The sequence below is a fragment of the Cynocephalus volans genome, chromosome 3 (assembly GCF_027409185.1).
Source record: "Cynocephalus volans isolate mCynVol1 chromosome 3, mCynVol1.pri, whole genome shotgun sequence".
Classification (NCBI taxonomy): domain Eukaryota; kingdom Metazoa; phylum Chordata; class Mammalia; order Dermoptera; family Cynocephalidae; genus Cynocephalus; species Cynocephalus volans.
In genome coordinates, this window is record NC_084462.1 from 55,503,686 (window position 1) to 55,520,857 (window position 17,172).

Below are 17,172 nucleotides of genomic sequence, written 5' to 3' on the forward strand. Positions count from 1 at the left end.
AGCGCTTGGGGCCGTGAGCTGTAGCGATCGAGTCAGCAGCAATTTGGGAATCTTGAATGAGCTGGAAGGAAGCGGCTGCGAGCAAACCCCGCGCCCCCGCCGGGCCAGCCCCTTAAAGGCACACACGCCCCTTTCCCTCCCAAGGGCTGGGCAATCTGCAGAATCGGCTGGGGACCACTCGCAAACAGCTGCTTGCCGAGCTGTGAAAGGAGTGTCCAGGAGTTGAGGTTGTCACATCTTGGAGGAGGATATGAGTGGTGGGTAAAGAGGAGCATCTGTGGAGGGAGTCGCATTAGAAAGCCCTGGTTTACCAAAAACAGTGGGATGGAACAAAACCCCTCTCCAGCACACTGCAGGTGGGCTACGGCTGCCTGACCTTCATTCAGGAGAGGGAGAGGTGAGTGTTCCATTTTCTCCATGCCTTTCCTTCACCCCCACAGAATGCAAGGGGCTGACATCCTCCTGACCCTGAGTTTGGCCATCATGAAATCACCAGCCAGATTCTCAGCTCAGTGTCAGGCAGAGTAGATGCTCCCCCAGTAGGTGGGGCTTGCATGAGTGGCCCTGGGGAGAAGAGGGGTGAGGAGGCACAGGATGGGGTGCTCCCAACAGCCCACAGGGGCAATCGGGCTTCTGACTGATCCTCCAGCAGGAGTGGGGCCCTCTCTTATAAATCCTGCCATCTGTCAGCAAAGCCATCCAGGCAGCCACCTCTCAGGATGCCTCTGTTTGGACAGGGTGTTTTCTTTTCCGTCCAGACCAACAGGGGCCCTAGCCTGGATGGCCCCATTGTTTCCTCAACAGGAAAACCTAAGAAGGTCCTTTGGCCTTGGCTGGGAGAAGGGTCAGGGTGTCACAGAGGCCAGAGAGAGAGAGAGAGAAGAGTGCATGCACGCACACGCACGTCTTACACACAGCTGAGAGCAAATCAGAGCACAGAGAACTGCAGTGGACTAGAGGGTAAACTGCACCTAACATGAATGCCAGGCTTGATGGACAAAAGGGAACCGACGAAGGTTCCTCTACAGAGAAGAGACATGTCAGGCCACTGTGTGCAACATGGTGTGGGGTGGGGGTAATAAACAAGTCTCGAGTACCAGTTAGGAAACTCTTGCAAGCTTCACTGAGGATGCTGGCCAAAGCTTCTGAGGCCTCTGACAGGGCCAGGCTCTGCAGCGGTGTTTCTGTGCACTCCCTCCTCTAGTCCCCACAAGGCCACAGAGTCTGTCTTGTTTATTTCCATTTTGCAGATGAAGTGAGGAGCAGAGAGGTTAATTGCTCAAGGTCACTTGGAGTCAGGGTTTGAACCCAGGTTGTCTGACTTCAGGCTTTGCACTCCTAATCACTCTACCATGTCTAAACCGGAAACAGAAAGGAGCCGAGACTCGTTGGAGAGGCGGGGTCAACGGGTCCCTGTGCTGACAGCCACAGGTGTAAGGAGCAGGGTAGACAGAAGGGAGGGTCAGTTTTCTTACAATAGGGCAAGTTAATGTGCAAACCAGGGGTAGGGGTGGCCAGGAGGTGGAATCTTAACTCTGGCTGTCTGGTCCGTGGTCAGGAAGAAGAAAGGAAATTCGTGGAGGTGATGGTAAAAGCTGTGGAAGTGGAGGACACTGCCCAGGGACAGGAGCCAAGGAAGGAAGGGGTCAGGAGTGAGGGGACTCAAGTCCAGGGTCACAGGAGGGGGGATTTCAGACAGCTGTGGCCAACCCATCCAAGCCTACAAAGATGAGAGGAAAAAGGGACTGAGAGGTGGCTTAGGCAATTCCAAAGTCACCTCAGATCTCCTGGGCCAGGTGGGGGCCCTGTGACACCTGTCCACCAGTCCACACAGCCTGTTACCCAATGAGACTGGCCCACAAAAATACTCAATGTGGTGAAAAGGGTAGGTTAACAGATGGGAGTGAAGCTCTCAGTTTCTCCTTCTGCAAGGAGGACTCCTGGGTCCAGCAAGGCTCAAACTACAGTTAGTCACTGGGGAGGCAGAACCACTCCAGAGCAGAGATGCTGAGGAAAGAGGCCTCTCCCACCGTCTGCTAGTCCCCAGAGGCCAGAACAGGGGCTGGGGGTAGAAAATGCTCCCAGGAAGGAGTCCTGAGGCCAGCAATCACCCAGAAAGACCTGACTCCAGACTCATCCACACAGCTCCACAACAGGATGGCTTGGAAACTGGAAGGAGTGGGCTGAGGGAGCCCCAGGGGTGGGGAGTCCCACACCGCCAGTTCATATGGAGACCACTGCCTGGGCCTTTTATTCTGTTCCTGACCAGCCAAGAAGTCTTGGCAACTGCAGCTCTCAGGAAGGAGCCACTTCCAGACTAGTTTCCCTGATGTGGTTCCAGCAAGCACACACCCTCCCTTCAGCAGCCACGTGGCCCAAGGGCTGCCCAGGCTGCCCAGAGGCACCTGGTGCATATCACAGCATGGCTCCCAAAGGTACGTCACCCTTTTCTCAGCTGGTCAGTTCTTCCTCTATCTGCCAGCCCCTCCTCAGATCACCAGTGGGGCCCGCACCACCCACACTGGCCACTTCTTGATGGCCCTGCTCAGGGGAGGGCAGAGAGGGTACCCAGGAGCTCTCCTCCCAGCCCTGCAGTGCACATGCCGGTGGTCCCCCAGGAACCACTGTGCTTGGGCAGGAGGCCTTGTGCCCACATGGCAGAGCCCTGGCCCCCTCCTACCACCCCACACTGCACCCCACCCCAGGGCCTCCCGTAGCTCTGAAAGCAGCCTGGGCTCACCGAGTTTCTAACAGTTTCTCCAGCCCACTGCTCCACTTACAGAGAAAATGGAAATTGCCGGAGGGGAGACCCAGCGGCCAAGGCCTGGCCTGTCTTCCTGGTGTGGGAGGGGCAAAGGCATTCATGGAGACTACCTTTGTGCCTGGCTCCCATGGGTCCCTCCCCAGGGCTGGATAGGTACAGACAGAGGTGGAGAACAGAGAAGAGTGAGGTCAGGTTGCGAGGACTTTGCGAGGACTTAGAAGTCCTGACCCCCTCCAGTGGGAACCCTCCACAGTAGTCTCCCTCCTCCTGCTATTAAGCTATTTGTAGTTAGGCAGGTAACACAGAACGCTGGGGGGCTCAGGGAAGATTGAGGGCAGGGTGGGGGCAGGGGAACCAGCATGGGTGAAATCCTATTTCCAATAGCAATGACAAACCACAGCAAGAGTTCCAGTGGAGAATATAAATATATTTAGGAAGCTGCCTGTGTGCTCTGGGATGCAGAGCCAGCACAGAGGAGCCCCCCACACCTACCCACCTCCTCCCCAACCTTGCTCCAATCTCTCTCCATAGACCCGACCCACCCCCTTCTGTCTTTCCAGGCTTCAGAACAAGGGTCAAGAGAAGTCTCCAGGGAGATAAGGGGGAAGTGTCTGGGGGGCAGCATTATGCTGCAGGGCTGACCGGCAGGAGGCTGTTATCTCCAGCCTGGCACCTCAGGCCCTGCCTCAGGGGACATGGAATGGGACATGGAATGTGGCGTGTGGAAGAGGAGCTGGGAAGACACAGAGGCCCTTCGGAGTCTGGAATCAGGGATCTGGAGACATGCAGGGAACCCACACCCCCTACTGCACCCTTCCCTGTCCATCCCAGACCTACTCACCTAAGCGACTGGGATGGCACGAAGGCTGGGTGCCAGGGACAGGTGGGAGGTGCAGAGAGCAGTGTCTGGGGTGCTTCCTCTGAAATCCCGCTGCCCCCTCCAGCCCCAGCCCCACCAGTCAGGAGGGAGGGCTAAGGAGACAGCAGCCCCACAGAAGGCAGGAGCACCAGGGGAAGGGCAGGTGTCTCCACGGCCTCAGCGGTCCTTCTGGCCACTTCGGCTGGGCCTACCACTAACAGCCCAGCAGTTCCAGGCGCAGGGTGATGCGGTTGTGCCAGGCAACAGGCAGGACACGCACAAAGCGTGCCAGGAAGGGTCTCTCAAACAAGTTCTTCTTGTGGGAGTTGTTGTCCGAGTTGCCAGGGAAGATCTACAGGCAGAGGAGGTGTCAGGAGGACCCCAGAACAAGCCCCCTCCCCTCAGAGCCCCAGGAGTGGCGAGAGGAGGGAAGCTGGACAGACACCCACCTTGCTGTCGATGGCCCCTTGTTCCTTATACTCGGTCCACTTCAGGCCATCGTCACTGTAGGCCACTTTGTAGGCTGCCACATACTGGATGTGGCCAAAGTCACGGGCACCCTGGGTCACAATGCCCGTCACCTGCTTCTGGGAGCCCAGGTCGACCTATGGGAGAAACCAACAGCATGTTGCAAGGACCATCTCCAGGAAGGTGGAAAGAGGCAGACGTGCTGGGGTGTGACTTTAGTTTGGGGAGAACTACTTTACTTGGCTGAGCCTCAGTTTCTTCATCTATAAAATGGGCACAAATAAAACCATCTACTTTGCCACAGACCATTAGGCACTTCACTGCAATAAAACACATATTTCAGCATCTGGAAACTGTTCAACTCTATGCCAGCCCTGCCTCAGACCTGCGTTAGAGTATGATGGGAACAGGGACAGGAGAGGCCAGAGCCTGTAGGGGCATGAACTGCTCTAGAGGCCCCCTGCAGGGCTTCCCACAGCCTTACATTGGCCCTGAAGGAGTCCAAAGGCAGGGTGCTCCTCATGGACCCCGACACCATAGCATGCTCCTTAGGCCCTACAGATAGACCTCCCACCCCCAGCCCCTGACAACCCTGGGAAACCTGCCAGCTGCCCCTGGACAGGCAGTCCCAAGATCCAGGTTGCAAACCCAAGTTAACTGCCACCAGCAGGTGAACCCCAGGCAAATCCTTGTCTCACCAGGACTCAGTTTCCTCATCTATAAAACAAGCTCTGTTTTTTCATGACTCTTTTGTGTTTCCCAGTTTCCATGAAATCCAAGGACTGTGCTATGGTGGGTTCTCAAACACTGAGTCAGAGAACACCCGCCCTGTGCTCAAGTGGGAGATGCCTGGGTCAGGTCTCCCTCCTCCATCCTACCCTGCTGTTCTGGGCTGAGCCTTGTCAACCCTGTGGCAGCCAGTGGCATAGTTCTACCCCTGTACGAACACAAATACACATACGCGCGCACACACACACACACCCTTTCTCCACCTGGGGGGCCTTGGTGGAAGCAGGATAAGGAGAAAGGTGGGGCATGTGGGAGGAAGAAAGAGAAAAGCCAGAGAAAAACAAAGCTTTTCAGAAACTCTCTTGGGGAGCAGAAGCCAGGTCAAAGATCTGGCAGCCTCACCCAATCTCAGCAGACCCCACCCTGCTCCCAGGAGGGGCCTGACCCACCTGCAGCCACTCAGAGGCACCGTTGCTCTGGGCAGTCCATGCATTGAACTTGCCCTGCTTGTCCAGCCGCCCGTAGAAAGGGTACCAGGCGAAGGCAGGTAGGCCCCAGGTCTTGAAGGTGCTGGAGGCCGTGATCTGCTTGTCAGGGATGGTGTCATCCTTCAGGCCCAAGGGTCGGGAGCATCCTGCCAGCAAGGGGGGCTGTCACCCAGATCTAGGATCCAGAGCTCCCAGGGGTGTAAGCACAAGGTGATGAAGGGGCAAGAACTCTGCAGATCCTGACCAGCCCCTTGGTCAACATCCCCTGGCATCCCCTTGGACGACAGAAAGAAGCTCCATCTGCCTTTCGGAGCCAACTGTCCACTCTGTCTCCGCCTGCCCACTCACTCCTCACCTCAGCCGGCTGGTCTCAGCTCCCACCCCGTCCCAACTTGCCCCTCACACATCACCCAAGACCTCCCACTCTCCATTCTTCTCCCTCTGCACTAGGGCAACCCCTACTCCACCACCTCCCACGCCCTTTCAAGGCCTGACTTGCGAGACACCTCCTCCAAGAAGCCTGCCCTGACCATCTCACTCCTCCTCTGGACTCCCTCCATCACTCCCACGGCACAGCTGCTATCCACACCACTGACTTCTGAGATTACTGCCAAGAACATTAATAACAACCACCTCATTTATTCCATGCTTACTTCAGTCATTTCATTTGCCACCAAAACAAACAAAAAACACGAATGAGATAGGTATTAGTAACCCACTGAACAGATGAGAAAACTGAGGCTGGGAGACATCCACAAACTCCTAACCACCACGCCATATTGTGACATCATCTCCACCATCCACGCACCCCAACTGGACCCATGAAGGCCTGACTGGTGGTGACCCAGGGATGAACACTCCTGCCCTCTAGCAACTAGAATTTAGAGAAGTCAGAGAACTCCTGGGGCTCAGGAACATTCTGCCTCCTCCTCCAGCAGCCTCGCCTCTACGAGAGGGCCTTCCACACACCCAATACATGTTTTTTGGGTGCTGTCACATAGGTCTGTGAGGGCTGGCCTGAGAAGCTGGCCTTTGTTTCACACGGGCCTGCCCCAAACACTCAGGAATGTGCTGGGCTGTTTCGGTTAGTAACTGCACCTGCACGACGCCAGAGCAGTTGGGGATGGGCTGGAGATACAACTCCAAAGAGAATGACGGGTGTGTCTCACGCCTTGCAGAATCCCCACTCCACAACTGTCGGTCCCTTTGGGGAACTGAGGGGAGGGGTAGTGGGTCTGGAATGCCATGCCTCCACCGGGGAGCAGGCTATATGACATGGTGCTTTACATCACTGTCCCTCAGATACTTGCTCCCTTGCCACTAACAGCATGTACCTCCCAAGTGTGTCAAGGATGCCTGCCAATCACGCCATCACCTCGTAATGGCAGTGCACCAGGTAACCACCACCCTCCTTCCACAAAGAGAGATACTGCGCTGGGAGCTAGCTCGTCCCTTGGCTCCAGAACACAGGAATCCTAAGACAGGCAAAGCCGGGGTAGCTTTGCAGAGGACACCAATTCTGCATCATTTGTTTGAGGAGGACCCATCACAGGTCATCTGCTTCTAGCAATTCACGCCACCCTCACTCTAGGTCTCGCCAGGAAGTCAGTCAGGTAGACTTGCAAGTAAAATGCAGTTCGGAGGGGCACCAGGGTAAGGACCAGGACTCTCAGCAACATCACTCTCCAAATGACCCTAGAAGTCCCTTCCCCTCTCTGGACCTCAGCCTCCCCATCTGTGAAATGAGGTACTGGAGTAGTACTTCTCACAGATTGCCTGGGGATGTTGTTAAAATAAATATTCTGTCAATACCCTCATTCTAGGGTAGGGTTATATGTCTGAATTTCTAGGAAGCTCCTAGGTGATGCTGATACTGCTGGTCAATGGAGCTCATCACCCGCCAAGCTTCCCCTCACTCTAGGTTCCAGCCTCACTAGCCTTCTCTCCCCATCAATATTACCCAGGGCCTTTGCACTTGCCAATTCCTCACCTGGAATGCTCTTTCCAAGTTCTTCCCGTGACTGACTCTCCATCATTCAAGCCTCCACTCAAAGGCCATTCCAACAGAACAGTCCCCATGCTGCCCCCTCCCCTCATCCCAAGTTACCCTCATCACATCACCCACTAGAGGCTATCTGACCTTTCCTTTATTTGCTCCTCGCCTTGAGTCTCCCTCCCTCACTAGAGTGCAAGTTCCATGAGGTCAAGGACCTCACCTGTATTGTTCCCTAGAGCCAGGTACTCAGGAGGAGCTTTATAAATACTTTAATAAATGTCTATTGAGTTAAATAATTAACCAGCTTACCAAGGATATTGTGCCTGCTTGCAAAAAGGAATCCTGGTATAGGGCATCAGTCCCCTTGTGGAACACCCAGACCTCAGCCCCACCCATACATGCTCATGGACCACGCTCGTATGCACACACACGTGCACACATGCACCAACACTCCCTCCAGTCGACTAGAATTCCTACAGGAAAAGGAGTTGGTCAAGACCTTGACGGAAGCAGATGAGGCAGCTTTACTTGGAAGGCAGCTGTGATAGGATCATGCAGGCAACTTTAATAGCCAAAGGCTTCAGGCTAAGACAGCGAGTAGCAGGGGACTCCAGGGAGAGGTGACACAGACCTGACTCAGTCCTTTACCAGTTGCCTAAATTTCCTTTTAACAGAGGCAAAGTCTTTTACTCCCCACTTAAACAACAGGGCTCAAAAGCCAGGGACCCTGGGAGAGGAAGCACATCGACTTAAGTTAATTCCTAAGAAAAGACTAAACCCAGCCAGGCACAGAACTCAGCTCTGAGTGATATAGGGTGGTATCTGAAATGGGGTAACAGGAAGAGGTGCCACAGAGGAGACAGGGGGGCGAAGGAGGGCAGGTCTTGGAGAAGACAAGAAAGGCCACCAGCCACCTCTCTGCTCCACAGCCCTGCCTAGTGAGGAGTTCCACCGGTAGCCAGCAGGTGGCACTGTGGCTGCGAAGAGAGGGAAATACCCAGACCTCAATAGAGATAGTTGGGCTGAGCTAGGCTGAGAAAAGAGGGGACAGGGAAGGCCACCTCCTAGCATTGGCCACAGCCCCCGGCACTCACCATTCACCTCACAGCCAAGGAGCTCGAAGCGGAGAGTGCAGCCCCGGTGGCAGACCACGGGAAACAGCCTCAGGTACTGCACCTCCAGAGGAGTGTTAAACAGGTTGATCTTCAGGCCGTTGTTGTCCACATTTCCCACAAACAGCTAGGAGGGTAGGGGCAAGGTTGGAGGAGTGGGTCAGTGTGGGCAGTCCCCCACCCTCCTGGCGTTGCTTCACCTTCCTCTTCAGGCCCGGAGGTGGAGGCAGGGGTGGGGTTGGGAGAATGGGGAATTAGCAGAGCCAGCAGGGGCTCAGACAGCAGCCCTTCCTTTGGCCACCCCACAGCCCTCAACACAGATTCTCTTCTCACACCTTCTTTGGTCATCACGGGGCTTTGGCATAAACCCACCTTTCACACGGGGCCACCTGTAACCTACGGGGTGCCTCTGTGCAAATTAGGAAAAAGCACTCCTTCCTCAGGACACTTTATTATGACAATTTTCTGACAGAAGTACACAAATAGTCAATGTCTATATCGTGAATGGTGTCCACTTAGGAATAACATCCTTAGGACCAGCCCGTGGCTCACTTGGGAGAGCGTGGTGTTGACAACACCAAGTCAAGGGTTAAGATCCCCTTACCGGTCATCCTTGAGTGGTGTATGACCTGCACAACTGTACATGGTAGCCCCGAAGGTTCACAGTGCAGCCCAGCTCCACCACCACCACCCTCAGTAGGTCACTGCACTATTGTGAGCCCCACTATTCTCAACTATAAAGTGAGACTATTATTTGTAACCACAGAACATGGGCACAATCTGGGTTTCCTAATCTCTGGAAACTAAGATGCACCTGAAGACTCACCTCATGGCCAATCACCCAGGGTACCCTCACCTCACCAGAGAATCTCAGTGCTAAATCCCTAGGGGATGCTGACCACAGCCTCTCTTAAGGGCCCCAACAAGCCCCACCTGGTCTCCAGACCCATCTGCATCCTGGATGAATTGGAAATTGCGTCCATTGAGGCTGTAGGCCACCTTGAAGCTCTTCAGGTACTCAGCACTACCCACGCGGCTGGCACCCTGTGTCACCACACCTGTCACCCGCATCTTCCGCAGCAGGTTCACCTGGACCCGGGCAGGGGAGATGGCATCCCCATCTTCCAGGTTCTTTCCCCCACAAGATCCAGGCCAATACACCCCCTTCACTGCCCCCACCAGCGGGGAAACAACCCAAGCAGAACAAGGGAGGGGCAGTTGAGCACATTTCTCAGGCTCTAGACCCAGTGCTCAAGGAAGCACAGGAGGAGGGGCAAGGCCCTCAGAGGCTTCATCCAGGGCAAACAGCACTTCCACAGTCTGGGGCCTGCCCCCCATCCTGCCCACCCACTCCAGGCCCACTAAGGCTGCCCTCCACTTACAGGTACTTCACCCGTGGGAACCTGCTACCTTGCTGCTGGACCCCCCACTATGAACCCTCCCCTGGCATCCCCCAAATGCACACACATTCATCTCACCTTCTGTCTTATCACCCCACCCTGGGGCCATCCCTTCTCCATACCTGGATCCAGGGATTCCTATCGTAGTTGCTGGCTGTCCAGGCGTTGACAATGCCTGTGAGGTGCAGGCGGGCCAGCTCCGGGCCCCAGCGCTGCAAACCCATGAAGCCGAAGTACACGGATGAGGCAGAGATCTGCGAGTTGCCAATGGCACCCCCCTCCATGCCCAGCGGCATGAGACAGCCTGAAGGGAGGGAGATGGCAGTCAGGTGGCCACCCCGGCAGGTTCCAGGGCCCCACTGGGACCCAGAGGACAAGAGAATAAGACAGAGTGACCTCTGCCGGGGACCCAGAGGACAAGAGAATAAGACAGAGTGACCTCTGCCGAGGACCCAGAGCGAACCTCAGAACCTCAGGCAGAGCAAAGACCACAAAGGGACAACGAGGGCCATGCCCAGGAGGAGGTAGTGAGGAAAGGTACAAGGTGGGTGTGCTGGGGCAGCTAGAGGCGGGGCAATCATGGAAGCAGGGACCCAGCGCTGCCAGCAGGGTCCAGGCCAGGCTGGCTCTCACGGGGCCGACATGACTAGCAGGTGGAGCCTCTCTCCAATCTGTGGTGGGTGGTCTCGTTCTTATAGGGCATTGGGCAGCAATTACTCTGGTGCAGGAGGAGGGCTGGTGGGAGACAATACTGGCATGACCTCCTTTTCCTCAGAGTCCCCACCCCAACAGGGAGGGGCCCCAGCTCAGCCCCTGGCTTCCCCAGGAGGGTGGCTTTGGGAAAAGGGGTGCCTTGGACAGCAGTGACCAGTACATCCACTACACACAAAGCAATAGGCAAATCTGCCTGGAGTTTTCTAGAATCCCTCTGGCAGGAGTTTTCTGGGTGGGGCATAAATACCATCCTGTTTTCCCTGGTACCTTTTGCACCTCTACCTGAAGGTCCTCACCCAGCCATCTGTGAACATGCCCCTAGCCAAAGCCCCACTGCCTTCCTCATTACCCGAGCATGTGGTACCAAGGAAAAAGGACAGCAACCAGGCCCACCCACGGGCCCAGCTCCCTCATCCCCCAGGGATCCCCACGGTGTGTGCTAGGCCTTCCAGCAGCCCAGCAGAGGACTCAGGGACAAACCTACCCTTCCCCCAACATCCCAAGCTCATGCTGAGCTCAGTGCTATCACACCCTCACAGGGACAGTAAGGCCCCCAAGACCAGAGCCTGCCGGTGGCTGAGCAGGGGCTGGACTCCAGGTCCATCTCCACAACTATCCTCACACCCCACCCCAGCATGTCCACCCTGAGGGACCCGAATGTGCATTCTCTGGGCCTGTAGGAACCCTGCTGGCTCAAGGAACATACCATATACCAAACAAGGAAGGGCTGCAAAAATCCCTCTGAAGCCTCCCCTGTCTGTGTGTTCACCCCCTGCCCCCTTCCCCAGGAGCTGCCCCTAGACTGAGAAGCTAGAAGGCAGCTAGGTGGGTCATTCCAGCTCGGGCACACCCACGTTTACCTCCACTCCCAGCACAGTAATTATCAGGCCCACCTGAACCCACCCAGGGTTCTGTCTGCCTTAGCAACCCCCCTTCCTGCCCCCCAGATACACATCCTTCCGATGCAGTTGTGTTTGGGAGGTGGGGTGCCTTGGATGGCAGTGACCAGTACATGCACTGCACACAAAGCAATAGGCAAGTCTGCCTGGAGTTTTCTAGAATCCCATGGCAGGAGTTTTCTGGGTGGGGTGTAAATACCATTCTGTTTTCAAACACATTTGGCCTCAGCCCAGGGCTCAAGGCATAGGCCCATGGTGCTGCCCTTCTCTGAGGGGAAGGGCATCCCGGGCATTCTACCTGCTCTCCCCGAGGTCCCCAGCCACCCTGCCTCCCAGGTCAGCCAACCTCAGAGCCTATCACCACATCTGCCTGAAGGAGGACAAGATGCTCACCTGCCCCTGCCCAAGATGCTCCATGACTGACAGGCTGGATTGCACAAACCTGGGAACCTCCCACCTAAATCCACCCATCCCTGGGCCTGAAGGAGACCCACCCAGTCCATTGCAAGCAAGGAAGAGTCCTGATGTGGTTGGGAGCACAGGGTGGGAGGGACTCCAGCTGGACCAGGAGGGAGGACAGCGTGGAGAGCTGCTGCTGGCAGTGTTGGCTGGGCACCCACCCAGGGCCATTCTGTGGCCAAATGAATAACCCAGCAGGGCAAGCAGGGTCAGCCCTCTGCACACACCGGGCCTCCGACCGCCCAACCGCGAGAGGATGGCCCAGCCTGCCCAGGCCTCTCCCTCTTCCCTGAGCTCTGTGATGAGGCCACAGGTCAAACTTGGGCCAGGAAATGTCAGACCCTGAGGCCAAGCCTGATTTACTGAGCTCCTGGGCCCCCCAAAATTAAGAATGTGTTTGTTTCCCCTCTTGGTTGAAAAATCCCAAGACTTAACCCTAATGTTGTGTGTCTGGTTCATGGTGACTCAGGAAACAACATTCCCATGACCTCTGGGGTGAACACAACCCCTCACTCCCCTGCAGTGACAGCAGGCCTGGCCTGCAGTTCCAGGAGAGAGGGGAAGGCAAAAAGAAGCCTGTAGAAGGACAACAGGACCCTTCTCCCCCCAATCCCCTCCCCCTATCTAAATGAGGTTCCGTCCATCCCCTGATCTCCCCAGAGGCAGCCTTTACACAGGGAGTAAGTAAGGCCCACACACATCCTGTGCCACCAGGGCTGTGGCTCAGGGCCTGCCCCCAGGAGCGGGCACCTCCAGATACTCACTGATCTCACAGTGGGTGCCCACATAGCCCGAAGGGCACTCGCAGACATATTGGGTGAAGACGTCCCCTCGGTGTTCATTGTCAATCATGTGGCATTCAGCATCATGGAAACAGGGGTTTGGGAAACAGGGACCTGGGGACAGGGAGGCAGGTAAGATGGGCAGGTGATCAAGAAGGAGCTGGGGATGGAGACAGAAAGCAGCAGATGGGCTTAGCCCAAAAGGACACTCCACTCAAACTCGGCACATCATCTCCTCCCTCTCCCCCTCCCCCAATCTGCTTGCTGGAGCCTGAGCCAGCCAGGAGCCAAGGAGGGTCATGGGGAGGTGAACCTGCCCAAGAAAGGAAAGCACCCAGCTTTCCAAGTGGCCTGGGAGTTTCCAGGGAAATGCTGGCTGACAGGAGGAGAGATGCTGGAGACCACTGCCCACTTTGGGAAGAGCTGGGAGCTGGGGATGTGGGGTGGTAGGCACAGCACAGGGCAGGTACCTTTCTCAGTTTCGTTGCAAATGAGGCCTGTGAAGCCTGTGGGGCAGAGGCAGTAGAAGGGCACAGTGTCCTGGCCCTCCAAGCAGGTTCCACCATTCAGGCACTGGCTGGAGTCACAGAAGTCACCTGCAACGGCAGCCCTGTCTCAGAAACAGCAAGCCGATAGTTCAGCAAACATCTGGGGGGCCAACTACCATGTCTGCGCTGGGCCTCTGAGACAGAGATCAGGTGCAGCCCAAGCCCCAAGAAGCGAATGGGAAAGAGGCCAGCAAATCAACAGACCCCTGCACAGGAGTCATTGAGGCATGGTTTCTGCCTGGGACAAGGAAGTTTAGCAGAGGAGCAGACATTTGAGCTAAATGTAAAAGACAGAGTGGGAGGGTGCCAGGCTGGGGAATGAGGAAAGGACATTCTAAAGAAAAGCAGAGGCACAGAGGGCATGGTATACTGGAGAACAGGAGGATGCGGCTGGAGGGTAGGTTGGGGCCAGACTGGGAGGGACCTTAAGAATGACAAGTTTAGAGTTTTCATCCTGCAGACCAGTGGCTTTTAACCTTCCTTCAGCCTCCCCACCATTGTCCACCAAGGAAAACAATAAACAGAGATTCTCAAGTGTGAGGTGGGACCAGGGAGGCCCAGTTCCAATTCCAGGCAGGAGAAGGTTGAAAAAGCCCACGTGAGGACATGCCGCTGCACGGGGCTCCTCCGAGGTGGGGAGGGTCTGGTGGCTACAGACAGATCCATCCCTCGGCTGCAAGGCGAAAATCCAATGCAAGGGGGAGGGGAGATCAAGACAACATGGTGAGAGAGGACATCAGGGCATGAGGAGGAAGGGTGATTTGAGACACTGGAGCAAGGGCTGAAGAGGTAGAAGGAAAGCTGTAGAGGCCACCAAGTCTTCTGGCTGGGGGCCTGGGGACACATGTACTATGAGCCGCCATGAAGGACATAGGAGGAGCAGGAGCAGGCAGGGGGTAAGACAGGCACTTGGGTTTGCAACCTCAAGGACTGTACAGAGGACAGCCAAGTGGCCCTCAAATCCTGTTCGCCTCCCCACACCCAGAAGGGAGCCCTTGAAGGCTGGGCTCCCACTCACTCTCTCAGAAGCCCACCTTACCCCAGCTGTCGTCAGTCCCTTGACTGGTGCCAACCAGTGAACTGCAGCCCACTGAGTCAGCCCAAGGAGAGTCCTCTAGCTGACTTAGTATCCCAGAAGGGCTGCCCCAGACCCCACACCTAAATTCGTCATTTGGGGTAAAACATGAGAAAAATTTTTTCCTCCCTGCAGAGTCAACATCCCAGGCTGGAGGGCCCTCCTGAAATCCCAAAGCCACAGAGAGCTCACCCGGTTCCAGGAAAGACAACACCATTAATGAGCGATCAGCCCTCAGAGCTCCACCTCAGCAGGGGCCTCAGGAGCTTAAGGCAGCTCCCAAAGAGCTATTAGTCACTGGCTTTAAATAGCAGGTTAATCCCCTCCTCTGACCCACCAGGCGCTGTCACAGAGCCTTGGGAATGACCAGAGTCCTGGGTTTCTGCCCCAACGTGGACTCCTCTTCCTCCACCTCCCAACTGCACCCTCCCTCTTTACTGCTCCAGGACAAAAAACAAAAACAAAAAAGGTCCAGTGGAAACAAGGGAAAATGAAAAATGTCACTTAACGGGGCCAGGCCTTAGACTGACAGGGACTGGGTCACTTGCATAAGGCAGACATGGTGTTCCTCCCTTCCAGAAAAAGCCAGATCACCCTCTACAAAACCACCTTGGGATTTTAGGGTCCTGCTCTTTGGGAGATTTCCCAAGGACATCTGGCCAGGGCTCAGGTTGTGGGGATGGAAAGGAGGAGTGGAAAGGGACTGTGGAGACCCAGCTAAATTTCAGGGTGGCTGGGGAAGGATAGGAGCTCCCAAGGGTGTGGGAGCTCGAAGCACTCTCAAGGCTTCAGCTCCAGCCCTGGGGGTCAGACCGGTCATAGAACGGCAGAGCCGGGGCCCAGCTGTGACCGCTCTTGCTTCAATCAATCCCATTTCTATTTAAAAAAAAAAAAAAAAAAATGATGGAGGGGCTGCCTAAGAGTCTCCCCGCCTTAGCCCCCAATGGGCACCCCTTGCCCAGCGGCCCCACGGTGAAGGGCACGGGGCATCCACGCCACCAGCCTGCAGGAGACCCACCTGTCTGCTGGAGGCCCTCTAGGCGGGGGAGGACCAGGAAAGATAACAGCAGCCGGCCAAGGCCGCGGGAGGAAGCCAGGAGGCAGCCCTCTTCCAAGTTCCTCCCCAGCCTCTGAGCCCCCTCCGGGGCCCCATCTAGAGCCCCCGCTCCATTCTACCGACTCCCTAGCCCCTCCCTTATCCGACCAGACGCCGACAAGTGGATGCGCAAAAATCCTATGAACTGTCCGGCCGGCCCGGCCTAGGAGGGGGGTGCCGGAGAAAAGTTGGCTGGAGAGGACTTCTCAGTGTAAGAGTCCCAGAATCTCCAGGTGGAAGGGGTTCCGGAGTCAGACTGCTCACGAGGAAAGAGAAGCCCGACACAGCGGATTCCTTTGTTAGGTGTAAGCCACATCCCTGGGGGCGGCAGGGCTGTCACCCAGTGTCCCGAGTCCCCGCCCAGCGTTCGAGCCTCTATAACTGCCCAAACGCCGGAGCGCGGAGACAGCAGGAGAGGCCAAGCGCATCCCCCTCTCCTGCCAGGGCGCAGCCGGAGAAGCCGCCCCTCCGCCCAGCGCCGGCGCTTTGCCCAAGTTTGTCAACAGCGGAGGTGGAGAGAGGGCGCCGCGACGAACTTCCGAGCCGCGCGGGGAGGAGGGGCGAGGGCGAGAGGGCGGCGCCCTCGACTCACCGGACACGGCGAAGAGGCCGGGGGCGCAGAGCAGCGCGCCGCACAGCGCGGCCAGCAGGCGGGGGCCCGGCATGCTGCGGGGACGCGGGCGCGGTTCGGGGCACGCTCGGCAGTCGAGACCCGCGGGATTCTCGCTCCTGCGGCTCTGGGACCAGAATAAATCAGCTGCTCAGCACCTCCCACCGGCCCATGTGCTCCGCCCAAGCCGGCCGGAGGCGGCCTCGGGGCGGGACTCCACGGCCTGGGAGGGAACGGGGTGGGAGGGGATGGAGGGGTCGGCGACACTCGCCTCCCGCCTTGGCCACACCCGCTTCCCTTGTCCGGCCAGCGGGTCCTAAGATGATTGCACAGCAAAGGGCTCAGGAAAAGTTAAAGAAAAAGAGAGTGATTTTAGACTTAATGAAAAGACGTAAACCTCATTCATAAAAAGAAAATGCAAATTAAGACTACAGGAGTACCGTGTTTCACTTATCAAATTGGCAAGTATCAAGTTAACAGAGTTAGTGGAAGCAGTTGGGGAACAGGCCCGAGCATGCATTGTTGGAGAGAGTATAAATTTCTCTGGAGGGCTATTTGGAAATACCCATCAAAACGACAAATGCTGACACCATAGGACCTAGCAACTCCACTTGCAGGCATTCATTCTACAGAAACTCACAAGTGCAAAATGACATATATCCAAAGATATCACAGCAGCATCATTTGAAATGGTAAAAGACTAAAAAAAGAACCAGCAAACTTTTTCTGTAAAGGGCCAGCTAGAAAATATTTCAGGATTTGTGGGCCATAGGTCTCTATGGGGACTTTTCACCTCTGCCCTTGTAACAGGAAAGCAGCCATAGAGGATAGCAAGGAAATGAACATGTAGTTACTAAGGGAAAGGAAACCAGGGTATGAAGGAGACTTGCTTGTCACAATTGACTCTCTTTTATCAAGTGCAAGTATCACCTGTTTACAAATAAATGACTTTTGTAATAGTGTTCCCATCAGACAAGCAAACAAACAAAAAAACGCCATTCATCTCCCCTACCAACTGTGTTAAGACTTAGGTTGGGACTAGAGTCCACACAGGAGGCCCTTCTTAAAACTGTCAAGAAGGCAGAAAACCACATATGATCAATTCAATTGTCACTGAAAAAAAAAACATTTAATAATATCTGATACCTTTTTATGATAAAACACTGAACAAAC

The 17,172-nt window shown here is 55.7% G+C and overlaps 1 protein-coding gene across 1 annotated transcript; it reads right to left on the reverse strand.

Moving 5' to 3' along the window:
* Positions 1 to 3,176: 3,176 nt before the first annotated feature.
* MFGE8 (milk fat globule EGF and factor V/VIII domain containing) lies at positions 3,177 to 16,124 on the reverse strand. Its single transcript, XM_063090421.1, has 9 exons — positions 15,982 to 16,124; positions 13,141 to 13,266; positions 12,653 to 12,784; positions 9,939 to 10,120; positions 9,350 to 9,505; positions 8,399 to 8,543; positions 5,270 to 5,454; positions 4,073 to 4,228; positions 3,177 to 3,975 (listed from the first exon to the last, which is right to left on the reverse strand). The coding sequence occupies exons 1-9, from the start codon at positions 16,052 to 16,054 to the stop codon at positions 3,838 to 3,840; spliced, it is 1,293 nt and encodes a 430-aa protein (XP_062946491.1). The 5' UTR covers positions 16,055 to 16,124; the 3' UTR covers positions 3,177 to 3,837.
* Between the last annotated feature and the right edge of the window lie 1,048 nt (positions 16,125 to 17,172).